At 44.4% G+C, this 16923-nt stretch overlaps 1 protein-coding gene across 3 annotated transcripts in view; it reads right to left on the bottom strand.

Annotated features, from left to right (window-relative positions):
* eif2ak3 (eukaryotic translation initiation factor 2-alpha kinase 3) overlaps window positions 1–16923 on the bottom strand; it is a 95534-nt gene that overhangs the window by 37944 nt on the left and 40667 nt on the right. Inside the window, exons 7-10 of one of the 3 annotated variants that reach the window (XM_043698574.2) lie at window positions 14788–14922; window positions 4900–5022; window positions 3047–3270; window positions 1570–1736 (exon numbers count right to left, since the gene is read on the bottom strand). In XM_043698574.2, the coding sequence (XP_043554509.2) occupies window positions 1570–1736; window positions 3047–3270; window positions 4900–5022; window positions 14788–14922 (649 nt within the window). The remainder of the gene's footprint in view (window positions 1–1569; window positions 1737–3046; window positions 3271–4899; window positions 5023–14787; window positions 14923–16923) is intronic. The other 2 variants (XM_043698669.2, XM_043698756.2) reach the window with 2 other exon arrangements.

The following is a 16923-nucleotide window of genomic DNA, read 5'->3' as shown; positions in this document are numbered from 1 at the left end:
TCCCTGCAGCAGGCCACTGTCCCTGCCTGTTTCGGGAGGGCCAACATCATGCCTGTGCCTAAGGATGCTCATACAGCATGTCTCAATGACTACCGCCCAGTGGCCCTAACTTCGGAGGTCATGAAGCGCTTTGAAAGGCTGGTCATGGCATTAATCAACTCCAGGCTCCCCACTGCTCTGGTTCCACTCTAATTTGCCCATCGGACCAACAGATCTACATAAGATGCCATACCACTTGCCCTTCAATCCTCCCGAGAACATCTTGACACCAAGAACAGCTACGTAAGAATCCTACTCATTGACTACAGTTCAACATTCAATACTATTTTCCCCTTGAGACTGATTACTAAACTTAGTGATCTCTGACTAAGCCCCACTCACTGCAACTGGATCCTCAGTGTCTTGACCCACAGGCCACTATCAGGGAAGACTGGGGACAATATTTCACCCTCACCCTCACTTAACACTGGCCGGCAGCATTCTCAAAGATCCATCCCACCCTGGCAATGTTTTTCTACAACCTTTACCATCGGAGAGAAGATACAGAAGCTAAAGCACACGCACCAGCCAGTTTCAACCCTAATGTTAGAATACTGAATGGACTCTCAAACTCTTAGCATTCGACTGTAACTGTGTTTTTGTTTTGCCGCTGCTTTCCTATTATTTACTTATCTGTGCTATTTAACTAGGTGATCTACCTGTATTGCTCGCAAGACAAAGCTTTTTCTTGTGTTTCAGTACACATGATAATAAATTCAATTCAATTCAAATTCTGTACACAGGTATAGCAAGGAACTAAGTGGAATTAATACTGACACTTATTGCATAGGGAAGAAACAGTGAAGGATAAACATCAGGAAGTTTTGCTACAACCGTACTGGGCAATGATGAGATTGCATTGAAACCTACACTGCTTTGGTTTCCTTAAGGATGTTTATATTTGCATTGGAAGCCATTTATAAAAAGGTTCACTTGGCTGACTCTGGAAATGAAGGAATTGTCATATGAGGAAGAGGTTCAGCAAGTTGAGCCTAGGAGAGGTTCTCTCATTGACACAAATATGATTCTGTAGAGGCTTGAAGGATAGGCCCTGTACAAATTGATCCAGGGGGCGGGCGGAAAGAAATAGATGACTGGCTAAAGCCAAGAATTTTTCTGACGTTATGCATTTAGCAGTTAACTCCATTGTCGCTTGAACTTTAGGGACAAGTGAAGGGTGAACATACTGAATTCAAAGGATGGTACATCTGACTGTTAGGATAGAAGCCTGTCCTCAGTACTGCGTTGAGGACAGGCTTCTCCATGTGCTTAAGTTTTGGGCAGGGACAAGAAACAATAATTTTTGATTTAAAAATGGGTCAAGGCAATGACCAGAAGCAAATCCAAGTCAATATCCCCTTATCAAAATTCAATATGCATGTTCACTAATGTGGAAGTCTAATTCACGTTGGCTACACCATAGGAGCTGGACACCTTAGCCTATGTTTGCTTGGGAAGCATTCATCACAACAAACACACTTCCAGGCACACATACCACCAATACACAATAAAGTTTAAGACTGTTTTTACCTGGACACATAGTCAGCAGTCCCACTGCAATTCATCAACTCAACCTTAACTTCTCCCACAGGCACCTCACTTGTGCTGTTAGTCCGACACGGAGACTCCAATTCTTCCCTTTTCTGCACAGAACAGACAACAGTGACAGGCCACTGTCTTAGCCAATCTTCATCCTGCTACAGAGGGATGGCATCACATAGCAAGCTTGGTAAATTGGAGATATAATCTGATGTGGAGAAAAATTTTTATTGAAACGTCGGATTCTGAGGAGCTCGACAGGGCAGATGTTAAAAAGGATATTTCTTCCCATTGGAGAATCTAGAACTATGGCAGCCAGTTTAGTAATAATTTAAGATAGAGAGGAGAAGGAATTTCTTCTCAGGTTTCTTAGTCAATGGAATGCTGTTCCTCACCGAGCAGTGGAAGCTGGAAAAATGGATAAATTTGGAAAGATTTTGTTAGGCAAAGGAATCCAGGGTCATGGAATGCAGAAGGGGAGGCCAAAATCTTATTGAATATATTGCACAAACCTTATATATTTCCAGAAAGCATTTCATAAGGTGCCACACAAAAGGTTAAAACAGAGACAAAGAGAAATTACTTCTCTCGAATGTCATGATTCTTTGTGGTGGCTGCTGAGAGATTGAGTAAATTTGAGGAGATGGATGATATTTTAATTAGTAATGGGTTGCAGAATTATGGAGAGTGGTCAGGAAAGCTAAGTCAAGGCAAAGAGGAGATCAGCCACAATTGTATCAAATAGCTGACAAAGCCTTCTCCTGCCCTCGTTCTTAACTCTTATACCAGGATGATCAGGAATGACCTAACTGAATGGCAGAGAAGACTTAATAAGCCAAATGGCCTTCCCCTTCAAATTGTTATGATCTTAATATTAGGTATTACCACAGTTTAGGACATCAGAGGCTAAGGGAATGACCATCAGCAGTGGAGCGATGGAAAATCAGGAATACATCAAAGCTGAGATCCCAACAGGCTGCAGAACTGAAGCATTTTCCAGCGAGACAGAGGGACATGGTCAGGTTTGCTAGGGAGGAGGGGAAAATATTGCAGATGAGTGAATCAGACTAAACCAGAACATCAGCTGCAAAGCACTCAACCATCAAGAATAAAGGCAGATAAAAGGGTGTCCCCTTGTGCTTTTCGGCCTCACACAATCACCGAAACTATTTTTAAATAAGAATTTGCAAAGCCATCTCTTTAAGAATGGAACCTTTTAAATCAGAAGCCTCCAACCAAAATAGCCCAACTGAAGAGTTTACATCAAAATATTGAAAAGCAAGAATTGAACATTGACACAGTCTAAGTATAATTGTTGTAAAATAATTGCAACAGTAAGAGTATATTTAGTGAAGGTGGATATAAAAGGAATAATTAGATTCCAGAAAATAATGTAAATGTGCATCTTTGTCCAGAGTTAACAAAAACAGCAATAAAATCACTTTATAGATTGACTTGCAGCACATACCCTGACTGAAGCTGGATATCGGATGAGTTTATGGACCACATAAGTAGTTGCAACAATGCAGCCAAGGATGGTGAAAGCAATTTCCCTCCACCATTCCAGCAGGAGAATGGGGTCCTTCCTTGTGATTTTCTTCTTGGTCCTTGTTGAGTCAAAGAATTTGATGGAAACCTGGGTGCCACGCTTGTTTTTCTCTCGCACATAGTAAGGCAAATGAAAACCATTATCTGCCAATACAAACACAAAAAGGAGTCACAAATTCAAGTTCACCTCAACCACTGCAGAGCCATGTTCTTGTTCACAATAATTCCCATTCATACAGTATCCCAGTTTCCTTGATCTAACTGACCCCTGGGTTGACATGAATTCTATAATTCTCAAAAATCAATATGGCCTCACCTGCCCTGTTCTTTAAGGTTTCTCAACAAATTCTGACCTTTTGGGATGCTCAGCGCTGCTACCGCATAGCTCCAGGGACTTGGTTTGATTCCAGCCTTGGGCGACCGTCTGTGTGGAGTTTGCACATCCTCCAGGTGCTCCGGTTTCCTCCCACAGAGCAACGGATGTGCAGGTTAAGTGCATTGCATGAACTGCTACTATGCTCAACCACAACCCTTCAATGTGACGATTAATCTTAAAGAATGCAGGAAGAATTCAGACTTGCTTTCTAGTACTTATAACTTGTCTCCAAACAACCTCTGCTGTTCCACACTGAAAATAATGGGGATTTTACCATCTTCATTCATTCACAGATACGGATGCTTATGGCAAAACTGGTATTTATTCCCCAGCTCGAATGCTGAGGAGTCTGGGCCTGCGTGTACTACCAATTTGATACATCTAACTGCTTTGTTAAGGTACTTCACAAGTTAGTTAAGAATCAATAATGTTGAGCTTTGGAACTCTTTACCACAGAGAGCTGAAGGGGTAAATTCTGGGTGTATACTTAAGGCGGAGATAGACTCTTGATCTGTAGGGAAGACAGATGTTTGAGGAAAATGGCTGAGAGAAAAGCTGGATCAGCCATGATCTTATTGAATGGAAGAGGCTGGTTTGAGGGACCAAATGACCTGCCCTGTTCCCATTTCTAATGATATTGAGTGTGGGGATTTGAGTTACACACAGTAAGGACAGCAAAACTGCACCAAAAACTCATCTGTGCCATTCTGACAGCTTCATGGATACTCTTACTGCCAACAGAGCTTAACTTCAGATATCTGACTTTTGAAACATCATTTCACATGTATGCTTTAAAACTAATCCAAGTGGTCAAGTTTCATTTACGGGATGTGAGCACCCTTTCTCTGAAATTAATCGATGGAAAATAACCATGACATTGTTGCTGGAGATGGCAGAGTATAGACAGGCTACAAACAGGATCGGAAAATTTGAAAAATCACAACAAAAAGACTCAAACTCTTGTTGGAAAGGTTCACAGCTGTCTCTTAAGCAAGTGCTCCCCAGTGTATATGCAATTGTATTTCAGTACAGTCAAGAGAGAGAGAGAACTGGACAAGTCAAAAAGATGAGAACAACTAATCATAGACTTACTTTAAAATACCCCATACTAGGCACAAGTACATACGGTGATTATAGAGGGTCTTAATCATAAACTATATCTCAACATCCTGTTTAGTTCATAGAATACAGAATATATTAGATACAAGCATCTAAACCAAGCTCATTTGCCACCACATATTAAAAGCATCAATAGCACAACCCATTAAAACTGAAGATTTAAAAAGCAGAGTTACTGACAAATCAGAAGTGCAGAATTAGTTAAGATTTTGCTACGTTAACTGCAATTTACTTTTTACCATAGTAAGATGCTTAGTTAGTGGAGACACTTAACTCACCGTACGGATACTGTAAAATTGACAGAGCTCCATTACTATATTCATCATGAGAGTGTCTATCATTGCTGAGACATTTATCATGCTCATCCGACCGAATCAATGCTGGTGTTCGAGCTGGTGAATCTTCCAAACAAAAAAATACAGAGAAGTAAACCTTAGATGACAAGTTGTGGACAGTATTCTCAGGTTCCTCACCTACCCGTCTCATCAGTTAGGTAGCACACTCACCTTTCTAATCAAGCCCACTACAGTAACTGTGCAAATCAGAGAGATCAGTACCTCAGTGGAGCACTGAAAGAGCACAGCAATGTTGAAAGGAACATCTTTCACATTAAATGTTAAACCAAGGATCCTGCCTGCAGTGTCAGGTCAATATATACAACACTACTTGGTAAATAGGACAGTGCTCTCTTCCTAACATCCATCTCTCAACTTATGTAAAAGAAGATTATTCATTTATGTCACTGCTCTTTGTGAGACTTGGATGCAGCATCTCAGACCATCAATAGTCATTGCCAAAGCTGACAGGAGTTCACATTCACAGTAAGCAGAACAAACTAATGCTGGAAATCTCAAACAAAAACACTGTGCTGCAATGGTTGGAAATATTATATTAGATTACTTACTTACAGTGTGGAAACAGGCCCTTCGGCCCAACAAGTCCACACCGACCCTCCGAAGCGCAACCCGCTCAGACCCATTCCCCTACATTTACCCCTTCACCTAACGATACAAGCAATTTAGCCTGGCCAATTCACCTAACTCGCACATTTTTGGACTGTGGGAGGAAACCGGAGCACCCGGAGGAAACCCACGCAGGAATTGAACCCGAGTCTCTAGCGCTGTGAGGCAGCAGTGCTAACCACTGTGCCACCATGCCACCCATTATCTTTAGAGGGAAAACAGTTACAGTTTCTGATGAAGGGTCACTGGATTTGAAACATGACTGTTTTCTCTGTAGAGATACCACCAGATATGGAGCTCTTTCTGGGGTAGGTGAGACCTTTACAAGCAGGATGGTCTTCATCGAAACCAGAGGGGGACCAATATCCTGGGTGGGAAATTCGCTAAAGCTATTCAGGTGCATTTAAACTAATACAGCAGGGGGGATGGGAACCAAAATTGTAGGACAGGTACAGAAGAGGATGCGAGTAGGGAGTTCCAAAATCAAGTTTCTGACACTGGCAAGCGAGAACCTGGCTTGAAGTGTGTGTACTTCAACGCGAGGAGCATCCGAAATAAAGTGGGTGAACTGGCAGCGTGGGTTGGTACCTGAGACTTCGCTGTTGTAGCCATTACGGAGACATGGATAGAGCAGGGACAGGAATGGCTGTTGCAGGTTCCAGGATTCAGATGTTTCCGTAAGAGCAGAGAAGATGGTAAAAGAGGGGGAGGTGTGGCATTGTTGATCAGGGACAATATTACAGTTGTAGAAAGGATGTTTGGGGACTCGTTAACTGAGGTAGTATGGGCTGAGGTTAGAAACAGGAAAAGAGAAGTCAGCATGCTGGGAGTTTTCTATAGGCCTCTGAATAGTCTCAGAGATGTAGAGGAAAGGATAGCAAAGGTGATTCTCGAAGGAGTGAGAGAGGCAGGGTAGTTGTCATGGGGGACTTCAATTATCCAAATACTGACTGGAATCACTACAGTATGAGTACTATAGATGGGTCAGTTTATGTCCAGTGTGCACAGGAGGACTTCCTGACACAGTACGTAGACAGGCCTACAAGGGGCAAAGCCACTTTAGATTTAGCACTGGGTATCAAGCCTGGCCAGGTGTTAGATTTGGAAGTAGGTGAGCACTTTGGAGACAGCGATCACAATTCTGTCAGGTTTACTTTAGTGTACTCCACCGAGCAAGAGTTACAGCTGGGGGAAGGGAAATTACGATGCAATTAGGAAAGATTTAGGAAGCATAGAATGGGGAAGGAAACTGCAGGGGACGAGCACATTAAAAATGTGGAGCTTATTCAAGGAAAGGCTCCTGTGTGTCCTAGATAAGTATGTACCGGTCAAGCAGGGAGGAAGATACAGAATGGGTGAGCCGTGGTTTACTAAGGAAGTGAAATCCCTGATCAAGAAGAAGAAGGAGGCTTATGTTAGGACAAAATGTGAAAACTCAGTTAGGGTGCTTGAGGGTTACAAGTAAGTCAGGAAAGACCTAAAAAAAGAGAGCTCAGAAGAGCCAGGAGGAGACATGAGAAGTTGTTGGCAGATAGGATCAGGATTAATCCTAAGGCTTTCCATAGGTATATCAGGAATAAAAGAATGACGAGAGTTAAATTAGGGCCAATCAAGGATAATAGTGGGAAGTTGTATGGGCTGAGGTTAGAAACAGGAAAAGAGAAGTCAGCATGCTGGGAGTTTTCTATAGGCCTCTGAATAGTCTCAGAGATGTAGAGGAAAGGATAGCAAAGGTGATTCTCGAAGGAGTGAGAGAGGCAGGGTAGTTGTCATGGGGGACTTCAATTATCCAAATACTGACTGGAATCACTACAGTATGAGTACTATAGATGGGTCAGTTTATGTCCAGTGTGCACAGGAGGACTTCCTGACACAGACGTATGTCAGAGGAGATAGGGGAAGCACTAAATAAATATTTTTCAACAGAGTTCACTATAGAAAATGTTGGCGAGGAAGCTACAGAGATACTTGCATCTAGACTAGAAGAGATTGAGGTTCACAAGGAAGGTGTATTAGAAATACTGCAGAGTGTGAAAATAGACAGGTCCCCTGGGCCGGATGGGATCTATCCTAGGATCCTCTGGGAAGCAAGGGATGAGATTGCCGAGCCTTTGGCATTGATCTTTAAATCATCATTGTCTACAGGAATAGTGCCTGAGGACTGGAGGATAGCAAATGTGGTTCCCTTGTTCAAAAAGGGTAGTAGAGGCAACCCTGGTAATTACAGACCAGTGAGTCTCACTTCAGTTGTTGGTGAAATATTGGAAAAGGTTATAAGAGATAGGATTTATAACCATCTAGAAAAGAATAATCTGATCAGGGACAGTCAGCACGGTTTTGTGAAGGGTAGGTCGTGCCTAACGAATCTTATTGAGTTTTTTGACAAAGTGACCAAACAGGTAGAGGAGAGTAAACTGGTTGATGTGGTGCATATGGATTTCAGCAAGGCGTTCGATAAGGTTCCCCACAGTAGGCTATTATACAAAATGCGGAGGAATGGGATTGTGGGAGACGTAGCAGCTTGGATCAGTAATTGGCTTGCTGAAAGAAAACAGCGGGTTGTAGTTGATGGAACATGTTCATCTTGGTGGAGAAAGTGAGGTCTGCAGATGCTGGAGATCAGAGCTGGAAATGTGTTGCTGGAAAAGCGCAGCAGGTCAGGCAGCATCCAGGGAACAGGAGAATCGACGTTTCGGGCATAAGCCCTTCTTCAGGAATGAAGAAGGGCTTATGCCCGAAACGTCGATTCTCCTGTTCCCTGGATGCTGCCGGACCTGCTGCGCTTTTCCAGCAACACATTTCCATGTTCATCTTGGTGTCCAGTTACTCGCAGCGTACCGCAAGTGTCAGTGTTGGGTCCACTGCTGTTTGTCATTTTTATAAATGACCTGGATAAGGGCTTAGGCGGGTGGGTTAGTAAAGTTGCAGACGACATTAAGGTCGATGGAGTTGTGGATAGTGACGAACGATGTGGTAGGTTGCAGAGAGACGAGATAGGATGCAGAGCTGGACTGTGAGGTGACAAATGGAGTTTAATGTGGACAAATGTGAGGTGATACACTTTGGAGGGAGTAACCAGAATGCAAAGTACTGGGCTCTTGGGAGTGCAGATGAGCAGAGAGATCATGTGGAAGGATGTGGAAGCTTTGGAAAGGGTGCAGAGGAGATTTACTAGGATGTTGCCTGGTATGGAAGGAATGTTTTACGAGGAAAGGCTGAGGGCCTTGAGGCTGTTCTCGTTAGAGAGAAGAAGGTTGAGAGGTGACTAATAGAGACATACAAGATAATGAGAGAGTTAGATAGGGTGGACAGGGAGAGCCTTTTTCCAAGTATGGGGACGGCAAACACGAGGAGACACAACTTTAAAGTGAGGGGTGATAGATATAGGACAGATGTCAGAGGTAGTTTCTTTACTCAGAGAGTAGTAAGGGTATGGAATGCTTTGCCTGCAACGGTAGTAGATTCGCCAAGTTTAAGTGCATTTAAATCGTCATTGGACAGGCATATGGACGGACATGGAATAGTGTAGGTGGGATGGGCTTCAGATTAGTATGACAGGGCGGTGCAACATGGAGGGCCGAAGGGACTGTACTGCGCTGTAATGTTCTGTCGTGTTTCACAAGCACTGTTTTTATCTCACATTAATTGTATTTTCAAAGATTTAGCAGAACAAAATGGTTCAACACCACCACCTGGTGGACAATATGGTAAATACGCCATTTAAGTCAAGGTCTGCACGCTCCTTGTGTTTAGACAGAGATAAACAGACCTCTTGGTCACTCAGGGTATTGAGGGATATGGGCAGTGGGCAGGAAAAAGTGGAGATGAAGCAAGAAGTCAGTCATAATGAATGGTGAGGTTGGTTCAACAGCACATATGGATTAGTGGTGCTGGAAGAGCACAACAGTTCAGGCAGCATCCAAGGAGCAGCGAAATCGACGTTTCGGGCAAAAGCCCTTCAACAGGAATAAAGGCACTGAGCCTGAAGCGCGGAGAGATAAGCTAGAGGAGGGTGGGGTTGGGGAGAAAGTAGCATAGAGTACAATGGGGGAGTGGGGGAGGGGATGAAGGTCCTCCTTGGAGAGGGTGGAGTGGATAGGTGGAAAAAGACATAGGCAGGTAGGACAAGTCATGGGGACAGTGCTGAGCTGGAAGTTTGGAACGAGGATGAAGTGGGGGAAGGGGAAATGAGGAAACTGTTGAAGTCCACATTGATGCCCTGGGGTTGAAGTGTTCCGAGGCGTTTTTCCTCCAGGCGTCTGGTGGTGAGGGAGCGATGGTGAAGGAGGCCCAGGACCTCCATGTCCTCGGCAGAGTGGGAGGGGGAGTTGAAATGTTGGGCCACGGGGCGGTGGGGTTGATTGGTGCGGGTATCCCAGAGATGTTCCCTAAAGCGCTCTGCTAGGAGGCGTCCAGTCTCCCCAGTGTAGAGGAGACCGCATCGGGAGCAACGGATACAATAAATGATATTAGTGGATGTGCAAGTAAAACTTTGATGGATGTGAAAGACACCTTTAGGGCCTTGGATAGAGGTGAGGGAGGAGGTGTGGGCAGTTCCTGCGGTGGCAGGGGAAGGTGCTAGGATGGGAGGGTGGGTGGTAGGGGGGTCGTGGACCTGACCAGGTAGTCACGGAGGGAACGGTCTTTGTGGAAGGCGGAAATATATCCCTGGTGGTGGGGTCTTTTTGGAGGTGGTGGAAATGTCAGCGGATGATTTGGTTTATGCGAAGGTTGGTAGGGTGGAAGGTGAGCACCAGGGGTGTTCTGTCCTTGTTACGGTTGGAGGGGTGGGGTCTGAGGGCGGAGGTGCAGGATGTGGACGAGATGCGTTGGAGGGCATCTTCAACCACGTGGGAAGGGAAATTGCGGTCTCTAAAGAAGGAGGCCATCTGGTGTGTTCTGTGGTGGAACTGGTCCTCCTTGGAGCAGATACGGCAGAGGCGGAGGAATCGGGAATACGGGATGGCATTTTTGCAAGAGGTAGGGTGGGAAGAGGTGTAATCCAGGTAACTGTGGGAGTTGGTGGGTTTGTAAAAAATGTCAGTGTCAAGTCGGTCGTCACTAATGGAGATGGAGGTGTCCAGGAAGAGAAGGGAGGTGTCAGATGGTCCAGGTAAATTTAAGGTCAGGGTGGAATGTGTTGGTGGAGTTGATGAATTGCTCAACCTCCTCGCGGGAGCACGAGGTGGCGCCAATGCAGTCATCAATGTAGCGGAGGAAGAGGTGGGGAGTGGTGCCGGTGTAATTACGGAAGATCAACTGCTCTACGTAGCCAACAAAGAGACAGGCATAGCTGGGGCCCATACAGGTGCCCATGGCTACCCCTTTGGTCTGGAGGAAGTGGGAGGATTCAAAGGAGAAATTGTTAAGGGTGAGGACCAGTTCGGCCAAACGAATGAGGGTGTCGGTGGAAGCGTACTGTTGGGGATGACTGGAGAGGAAAAAACAGAGGGCTTGGAGGCCCTGGTCATGGCGGATGGAGGTGTAGAGGGACTGGATATCCATGGTGAAGATGAGGCGTTGGGGGCCGGGGAAACAGAAGTCTTGGAGGAGGTGGACGGCGTGTGTGGTGTCTCGAACGTATGTGGGGAGTTCCTGGACTAGGGGGGATAGGACAGTGTCGAGGTAGGTAGAGATGAGTTCAGTGGGGCAGGAGCATGCTGAGACAATGGGTCGACCAGGGTGGTCAGGCTTGTGCATCTTGGGAAGGAGGTAGAACCGGGCAGTGCGGGGTTCCCGGACTATGAGGTTGGAAGCTGTGGGTGGGAGATCTCCTGGAGGTGATGAGGTTCTGTATGGTCTGGGAGATGATGGTTTGGTGATGGCGGGTGGGGTCATGGTCGAGGGGGCAGTCGGAAGAAGTGTCCTCGAGTTGGCGTTTGGCTTCAGCGGTGTAGAGGTCAGTGTGCCAGACTACCACTGCGCCCCCTTTATCCACTGGCTTGATGGTGAGGTTGGGATTGGAGCAGAGGGATTGGAGGGCTGCGCGTTGTGAGGGTGAGAGGTTGGAGTGGGGGAGGAGGTAGACAGGTTGAGGCGGTTAATGTCCCGGCAGCAGTTAGAAATGAAGAGGTCGAGGGCAGGTAATAGGCCAGTGCGGGGTGTGCAGGTGGATGCAGTGTGTTGGAGGTGGGCGAAGGGGTCCTTGGAAGGTGGACGGGAATCCTGATTGTGAAAGTAAGCTCGGAGGCGGAGGCGACGGAAGAATTGTTCGATGTCACGGCGTGTATTAAATTCATTGATTCGTGGACAGAGGGGGATGAAGGTGAGTCCTTTGCTGAGGACTGATCGTTCGTCCTCAGTGAGGGGGAGGTCTGGGGGGGTGATGGTGAAAACTCGGCAGGGCTGGGAGCTGGGAGCTGGTGTGGGTGTAGAGCTGGGAGTGGGGGCGGAACCTGTAACTGGAGTGGGTGTGATGGTGGGGGGAATGGGGGTGGAGTCATGAGCAGGGGTAGTGCTCCCCTCGGGGTTCTGGGGGGTGGGGATAGTGACAGTGGGGTCTGTGGGGGGCGCGTCAGCAGAATGCAGGTGAGTGGCACTGGTGGGGGCGGAAGTGGTGGTGAACACGGCAGTAGGGGTGGCGGAAGTCACTGAGCATGTGGCATCAGCGATGATGTGAGGGGTCCTTCAAAATAGAAATCGCTGTACCTCAGGAAATAGAAGGGAAGGAATTCAAGTGATTTACAATCACCATGGAAGTGGTGCTGAGCAAATTATTGAAGTTGAGGGCTGACAGCCCTCAAAAACAGGAGGAGACAGAATGCAGAGACCTAAAGGCCAATTAGTTTCATATCTGTCATCGGCAGATGTTAAATGCTATTAAAGACAACTGCAGGGCACTCTAATAAATTCAAGATAATCAGACAGGGTCAACATCGGTTTAGAGAGAAAACATTTATTGGAGTCATGGAGTCAGAGTCATAGAGATGTACAGCACGGAAACAGACCCTTCGGTCCAACTCGTCTATGCCGACCAGATATCCCAACCCAATCTAGTCTCACCTGTCAGCACCCGGCCCACATCCCTCCAAACCCTTCCTGTTCATATACCCATCCAAATGCCTTTGCTTGATTAGTCAGTGAGATAGTTCTTTAAAGAACTAAGATGTGCTATGAATAACAGGAATGACACGATGTACTGTAATTAGATTTTCAGAAGGCATTTGATAAGGTCCTTCATCACGGAGAATATAAGCTCATTGTGTAGGGAGTGACACATTAAAATGGATAGTCGATTAGCCAGCTAAGAGGAAACAGGATAGACAAAATACTCATTTTCTGGTTGTCAAGCTGTATCAAATCATGTGCCACAGGGATCAATGCTGCGGCCTCAACCATTTATAATTTGAATAAATTATTAGGATGGAGGAATTATAGTTGCTAATGATACAAAGATGGGTCAGAAAATAAAGTTGTGAAGAGGACATAATGAAGTTACAAAAGCATATACACAGGTTAGGTGAGTGGGAACAGACCTGGCAGAGTGTATAACGCAGGAAAATGTGAAATTATTCATTTCGGCAGAAAGAATAAAAATTCATATAATCTAAAATGGTGAGTAATTGCAGAGCTCGGAGATGCATAGGATCCTGGATATTCTTGTGTATGAATCGCAGGGGTTTAGCGTTCAGGTACACCAAGTAATTGGAAAGTCACGTTCATACTACTCCTTTACATGCCCTTGTTTTCAAAGTCTGATGCGAATGAAAACTTCAAATTAATTTTGACTATTTTTGTGCAACATAACAAAAGATCAACTCAAACAACAACCATCTGGATAATAATGACGACATCTGGGCACAATTTTATTGACTAGGTATCCAGAGAGTGCAATCCCAAATTCAATCCCCCAGCCAGGTTCTCACCTGAACAAATCTTTTCAGAATCTTCTAACGTTTCAATGAGATCACTGCTCATTAATTTCAGAGAATACAGGTTAATTGTACTCCGCCTCGCACCATAGGCCAACCCTCTCATCCCAGGATCTAATCTAGAGTTGCAGTTCAAATACTTTGTGCAATTTAGAAGCAAACGGTTAAAGCAAACAGCAAAGAGTGAAGCACAAGACCAGTAATCAACCAACAGGATCCTTGAGTGGTGGTTGGGATATACAATGAAGCGGCTCGTGCGCGCAGAGAAGGGGCAATGTGTTGAGAGGAACACAAGCACAAGAGAAAAGACAGGGTGGGAACATCTCTCACAGACAGCAACAGGGAAGGTGCAGCGAGTGAACAGCTTGGGAATTTTGGGTCTGCTTTAGGGGTGTGAATTAAGTTTAATTCACACACTGCTGTTTATTGGGGGGTTGGGAGGTTCTTTTGCTGCAATCAAACACATAAGGAGGAAGACGGGTGAGAGGCAGAGAGCACCCCATAAAAATCAAAAGGCTTCTTTCATAAACTTCAATGTTGCAAAATAATCTGACTTTAGCTAGAAAAGCATAGTACCTACCAATGCTGGAAATCAGAAATTAAAACAGAAAATGCTGGAAGTATACCACAGGTCTAGTATCATCTGTTTGAATTTCAACAGACAGAAGTGATGGGTATTAAAGTTATTTGAATCAGGAATTCACAAAAATTTCTTCAGTGGTTAGCACATGGTATTCACTATCTCAGGGAATATTATAAATGAAAAATCAAGGGAAAGCTAGATCAGGATAGAAGGGAGAAATAAATAGACCCAAGAGCAAGATGTCAAAAGACACAAACACCAGTAGAGACCAGTGAGGCTAAATGATTGGTTTTTGTGCTTTAACTATAATATACATACAAGAGGCACCGCACTTTACATTGATTTTAGCCATTTTATTTTCTAATAAAAAGCAAATTTAAGAGAAATGCAAGTCAAATAACAAACCTTGGAAATGATCATGGTAATATCATTGGACTAGCAATTCAGAAGTTAATGTTGGAATTCTATCATGGCAGATGGGGGAAAATTTGAATCAATAAAAAAATCTGGAATGGAAAGCTAATCTAACCGGTGACTGTGTAACCAACATCAATAGTCATAAAAACCTATCTGGTTCACAAATGTTCTTTTGCGAAGGAAATCTGCCATCCTTACGTGACTCCAAACCCATAGTAATATGTCCGACCCTTATATGTCCCAGAGGCAATTAGAGATAAACGACAAACTTTAGCATAGCCAACTGTGGCCACAGCCCATGAACAAACAAAAAAAAGTACTGTAGTAACTTACGGATTAGAGGCTTCCATCTGACATTAGGCAAGGACGCAACTTGGTTGTCCCCGTGGTCCTCAAGGGGGGGCATCAATGGGAATTTTTCACACAGCCTGACAGATGACTGCATGTACAGCTGTCCCTTGTACATGCCTGGAATAGGGAGAGTGAACAAATGCAGTGTTTAGACATGGTAGGAATCTACAGGAGATCAGTCAGCTAGAACATTCACCTTGTAATTTACTTTTAAACTGCAGTTATGTCACCTGACAAAACCTTGACAGGTAAAATAAAGAGATTAAAAACAAAAAAATAGAAGTGTGCTACATTATCTCTCCATTTAAAGTGTAACTGATGTCGTATGGGTTTGGCTCATTATTAGTACTAATACAGAACAGGTCATGGGGAGCTTACCAATCAGCTCTGAATCTCATTGCTCCATTAAATCAACTAGCATACCAAGTAACTCTCCACTGTCACCTGCATTACTTGCACCTTTCCATTACCTCAAATTTTATTTTATTATGCTGTATTTACAAATAATAGCTTGATACTACAGTGTGAAAGAGTGGCACAAGTCAAACCTTTTCATCTTGCAATCATCAGGATTAACTTAAAGGTAAGCAAGCTTGGAAAAAGATTACTGATTGAAATAGCGTGAGAGGGGTACATATTTTACTCATCCTCTTCAGACATGCATGGAGGTGAGACTTCATCTCATGCTGCTAGTTTGCAGCGAACACGAGAGTGATTTTCTCTGTTAGTACAACACTACCACTTGACTTTGCTGAGTACTTCATTTTCAGATGGTGTTTCACTGACGTTTTGGAGGTGGGGGGGGGGGGGGGTTGAGCAGTTCATATAATATCCAAGAGTACAGGGTAGTTTGGAGTTGAAGATGGCCACATTTTCCTACGCTAGTGCATCCACCCAGAAAGACACATGTTATCCAAAACCCCAATCATAGCAGCATCAATCGCTTAAATGACTCCATGAGGTATTGCATGGGAGGCAGTGATGTCGTGACAACAGGCTCAAATCCCAAGGCAGATGGTGAAAGTTGAATTCCTTAAAAATATCTGGAGCTAAAAGCTAATCAAATGGCCATGTTGGCACTGTTGATTGTCGGAAAAACTCACCTGCTTTCCACATCCCGATTCCTTATTAGCACTAACCCTAACCAAATTACATTATATGGACTCTGGCTGGATGGCTGGTTTATAATACTGGTTTAATCCCCACACCAGCTGAAGTCACCATGACGCATTCACCTTCTCAACCTTTTTCCTCACCTGACAGATGGTAACCCTCAGGATAAACCACCACCAATGAGTGCCATCCCTACGTCTGTTAAAATTATGGCCTTTACCTTTACATTGTGTCTCCACTTCAGGTGTTAACCAACACAGCATACTGTCATTGTGTGTTTTAATCTGTGTTTCTTTTACATATCGAACTCCTCATTAGCAAAGGAAATCTGCCATCATTACCAGGTCTGGCCTACATGTTACTCCAGATCACAGCAATGTGATTGATGCTGAAATGGCCAAGCAATCGATTCAGTAAGGGGTAACCGTATCCCCACAGAAGAATGATTATTTTTAAAATCTTCCTTGGTTCAGTGGCAGCACCGAAGATCAAATCCCACATAAAAGAATCTTTGTACATCAACCTAAAAGTAACAGGCCTTTTAAGAGAAAGATCACAAGTCTGTGCAAATCACTTCTCCAGAATGCAGTGGTTATTGAATTTATCCAAGACTGAGTCAGGTAGATTTTTGTTATAATAGTCAAGAGTTATGGGGATGTAGGCAGTCACACAGAGTTGCGATCATCCATGACCTTACTGAATGGGTGGCACAGGCTAGAACAGCTAAATAGCCACCTCCTACTCCCATGTTCACATCTAAATGAGAAATGAAGCAGTTTTGTTTTCTAACAACTCAAACTAAAACTCTAGAGCTTCAGATTTTTGGTAATTTCTTCAAAGGCCCTTTCATTCCCTTTGAAGTTATCAAACAGGACTGAGATTTCTTCCGTAACATCCCACGAGCAATCAAAATCTCATTGCATGAAGAACTTGCAACAATCTTGTGCTAGTGTTTAACTGCAACGTAACCTACACTGATGTGCCACAATCAGAGTGATGCCAAGC

This window comes from Chiloscyllium plagiosum, unplaced genomic scaffold (assembly GCF_037043375.1).
Source record: "Chiloscyllium plagiosum isolate Xiang-an unplaced genomic scaffold, Cpla_swu_hap1 HiC_scaffold_1, whole genome shotgun sequence".
NCBI lineage: Eukaryota > Metazoa > Chordata > Chondrichthyes > Orectolobiformes > Hemiscylliidae > Chiloscyllium > Chiloscyllium plagiosum.
Note: the sequence above shows the minus strand (reverse complement) of the source record. Positions and strands in the feature narration are given on the sequence as shown.